The following is a 2,934-nucleotide window of genomic DNA, read 5'->3' as shown; positions in this document are numbered from 1 at the left end:
GGGCAGAAGGGCGGGGGAACATGCCCCATACACCCATGTGCTCTTACCTAATTGCTACTCCTGCAACGCTAGCCACCACACCCCTTTTGTCATGCTAATGGCCGGTGCAAAAGCCATTAGCGAAGAACAGGGAGGCAACCGCAGTGACAGGACATCTGGTTACAGGTTGTCCTGGGAAGCATGGCTGGAAGCATGTGCACGGGCTCATGGTGAGCGGCCACAGTAGCGCAACACAGCGGCAGCCATGAGGTGACCATGCTTGCCTCCTCCTGCACCTCACAATAATAAGATCCCCACGGAAGTAAGACCAAGCGCTTATTTTGGTCATTGAGAGATCGCCTGCTGCCATTACCTCCCAAAGACCCATTAGATCAACAGATTAGGCCTCCTCCGGGTTCCGTCTACTAGCCATGTCATCTGGCTACTACCCTGGGGGAGGGCCTTCTCTGTGGCATGCTCCGGCCCTTTGGAACGAGCTCCCCACAGAGATTTGGACCCTCACCTCTCTCCAGGCTTTCCGAAAAGCCGTTAAAACCTGGCTGTGCGGCAGGCCTGGGGTCGATGAGTTCCCTTCCCCTCTCGAATCGTGTGGCTGTTGGTTGTTTTAAATTCCCTGTACTTTTTGTTGTAGTCTTGTGTTTCCCTTCTCCTCCTTTGGGTTGTGCGCCACCCTGAGTCCCGCCGGGAATAGGGCGGCATATAAATAAAATGAACCTTGAACCTTGAACCATTTTGGGGGTCAAAAGAAAATAAGACCCTGTCTTATTTTCAGGGAAACACGGCACATATTAATAATCTTTCAACTTCTACCTTCTACCTCTATTACCTAAACCATTGATAGACCAAATCCCATGTTAAAAAAAACATTTCTGCATCTTCTTTGATTTATCTTTAATGTTTAACCTATCCATTTCTACATATTCTAATATTGTTTTAATTATGTTTTCATCTGTAGGGATTTCCTCATTCTTCCAGTGCTGGGCAAATACAATTTTCACTGCTGTCAAGACATGCAATATTAATATATATTCCCTTTGTCATATATTTTTTTTCTGATAGAATACCTAACAAAATCTGTATGTTGCCTTTAACGTTTTCTCTAACCAAGTCTGTATTTTCACCTTTTCTTTTCTTTTTTTTTGCCTTTGGGCATGTCCATCACAAGAGCCGAGGTGGCGGAGTGGTTAAATGCAGCACTGCAGGCTACTTCAGCTGACTGCAGTTCTGCAGTTCGGCTGTTCAAATCTCACCGGCTCAGGGTTGACTCAGCCTTCCATCCTTCCGAGGTGGGTAAAATGAGGACCGGATTGTTGTTGGGGGGCAATATGCTGACTCTGTAAACCGCTTAGAGAGGGCTGAAAGCCCTATGAAGCGGTATATAAGTCTAACTGCTATTGCTATTGCTATATGATAGTAGGAACCCGATATCTGATTACGTTTCCAAATTTAGCAGACATGTTTTTAAACTTCTTTTCTAGCCTTGCTGGTGGCAGATGTAGGATAAGTTGAGCCTGGTCATGTAGAGAGGATTGGAAACCTGTCTTTGGGTGGGTGGAGGGATTCCTTCAAGTTTAAGTGATGGCTCTGATCACTGATTTTTCTCTCTTCCTCTAGCGGCGATAATTCCTGCCACCATGAAACGCTGCGGCACGGTGCGTGATTGCAAGCATTATGAAAGTCTATTGGGGAAGCGTTTAACTGGCCAACCACTCAACATAACAGATAATTTGTCTGGTCTTCTAGTTGGATCTGTCATTAAAGAAGTTATCTGCATGAAATGATTTGCACAAAGGATCCCCAGCATTCCTTGGGCTCCTCCTGATGAAGCTCTCTTCTGAAGCTCTTCTTTCCACCCAAATGTTGTCCCCTTTTTCTTGTCCAGTTATGTCCTCTCAAGCTGATCAGGCGGGATCTTGGATGTTATTGCGCATGTGTCGAAATTTTCCCCAATGTAAATCCACGAAGCAAACAGAAATACAATCCGCCGCCTTGAACGTGTGTTTGAATAAAGGTATTTCATGTTATTTCATTCGTTCAGCTATTTCCTTCTTTTTCTTTTATCCTATGGAAGCTTTTCAGAAGAGACTGGGCAACCACTGGTCTGAAATGGCATAGGGCAGTGGTTCTCTATCTGTGGTCCGTGGACCCCTGGGGCCCCCACAATGTCATCCCAGGGGGTTCATGAAGGCTTGAAGATTTAAATCTTTTGTCTTGGATTCATGGCCATTAAAGGTATTCAAAGGGAGTCTGTGGTGAAGAAAAGGTTGAGAACCATTGGTGTAGGGCTGGGATGGTGAACCTATGGCACGCAGGAAGCCTCCTGAAGGTCCCTGAAGGCTCCGGAGGGCTTAAACCGGCCCTACAAGCAAACCGGAAGTCTGTTCCTGAACTTCCGGTTTGCCCCTAGGGCCGTTTTTTTGTCTCCGGAGGCTTCAGGGAAGCTCCTGAAGCCTCCAGAGGGCCTCCGGGGAGGGCGGGGGGCTGTTTTCGCCCTTCCCAGGCTCCTGTAAAGCCTCTGGAGCCTGGGGAGGGCGAAAAAAGCATGACAAAATGGGGGGAGGATTGTGCCTGTCATGCGGGCTTGCGCTCTGGGGGTGTGTCGCACATTGCATTATGAGTGGGGCACACCCTCACACGACCCGCCCTGCCCTCCCCCCCGCTTATGGCACACGAGCCAAAAAAGATTCAACATCACTGGTATAGGGTTTCCTGCTCGAGCAGAGGGTTGGACTAGAAGACCTCCAAGGTCCCTTCCAAGTCGGTTATTCTGCTATTCTGAAACGGCAAGCTATTTCTGAAAATGTGATTGTTACCGGGAAATGACGATTCAAAGGCGCGCGCGCGCGCACACACACACACACACACACACACACACACACACACTTCCAGATTTTTTGGCTTATTAGTGCACTGCATGAACCCAGCCTATTCAGA

The 2,934-nt window shown here is 47.9% G+C and overlaps 1 protein-coding gene across 2 annotated transcripts in view; it reads left to right on the top strand.

Moving 5' to 3' along the window:
* Positions 1 to 2,032, top strand: part of LOC116516034 (phospholipase A2 inhibitor subunit gamma B-like) — an 8,658-nt gene extending 6,626 nt beyond the window's left edge. For both annotated transcript variants that reach the window (XM_032228388.1, XM_032228389.1), the window contains exon 4: positions 1,615 to 2,032. In XM_032228388.1, coding sequence (XP_032084279.1) covers positions 1,615 to 1,781 — 167 coding nt within the window. In that variant the 3' untranslated portion in view covers positions 1,782 to 2,032. The remainder of the gene's footprint in view (positions 1 to 1,614) is intronic.
* Positions 2,033 to 2,934: the final 902 nt, after the last annotated feature.

The sequence above is a fragment of the Thamnophis elegans genome, chromosome 12, assembly GCF_009769535.1.
Source record: "Thamnophis elegans isolate rThaEle1 chromosome 12, rThaEle1.pri, whole genome shotgun sequence".
NCBI classification, from domain to species: Eukaryota; Metazoa; Chordata; class Lepidosauria; order Squamata; family Colubridae; genus Thamnophis; species Thamnophis elegans.
Note: the sequence above shows the minus strand (reverse complement) of the source record. Positions and strands in the feature narration are given on the sequence as shown.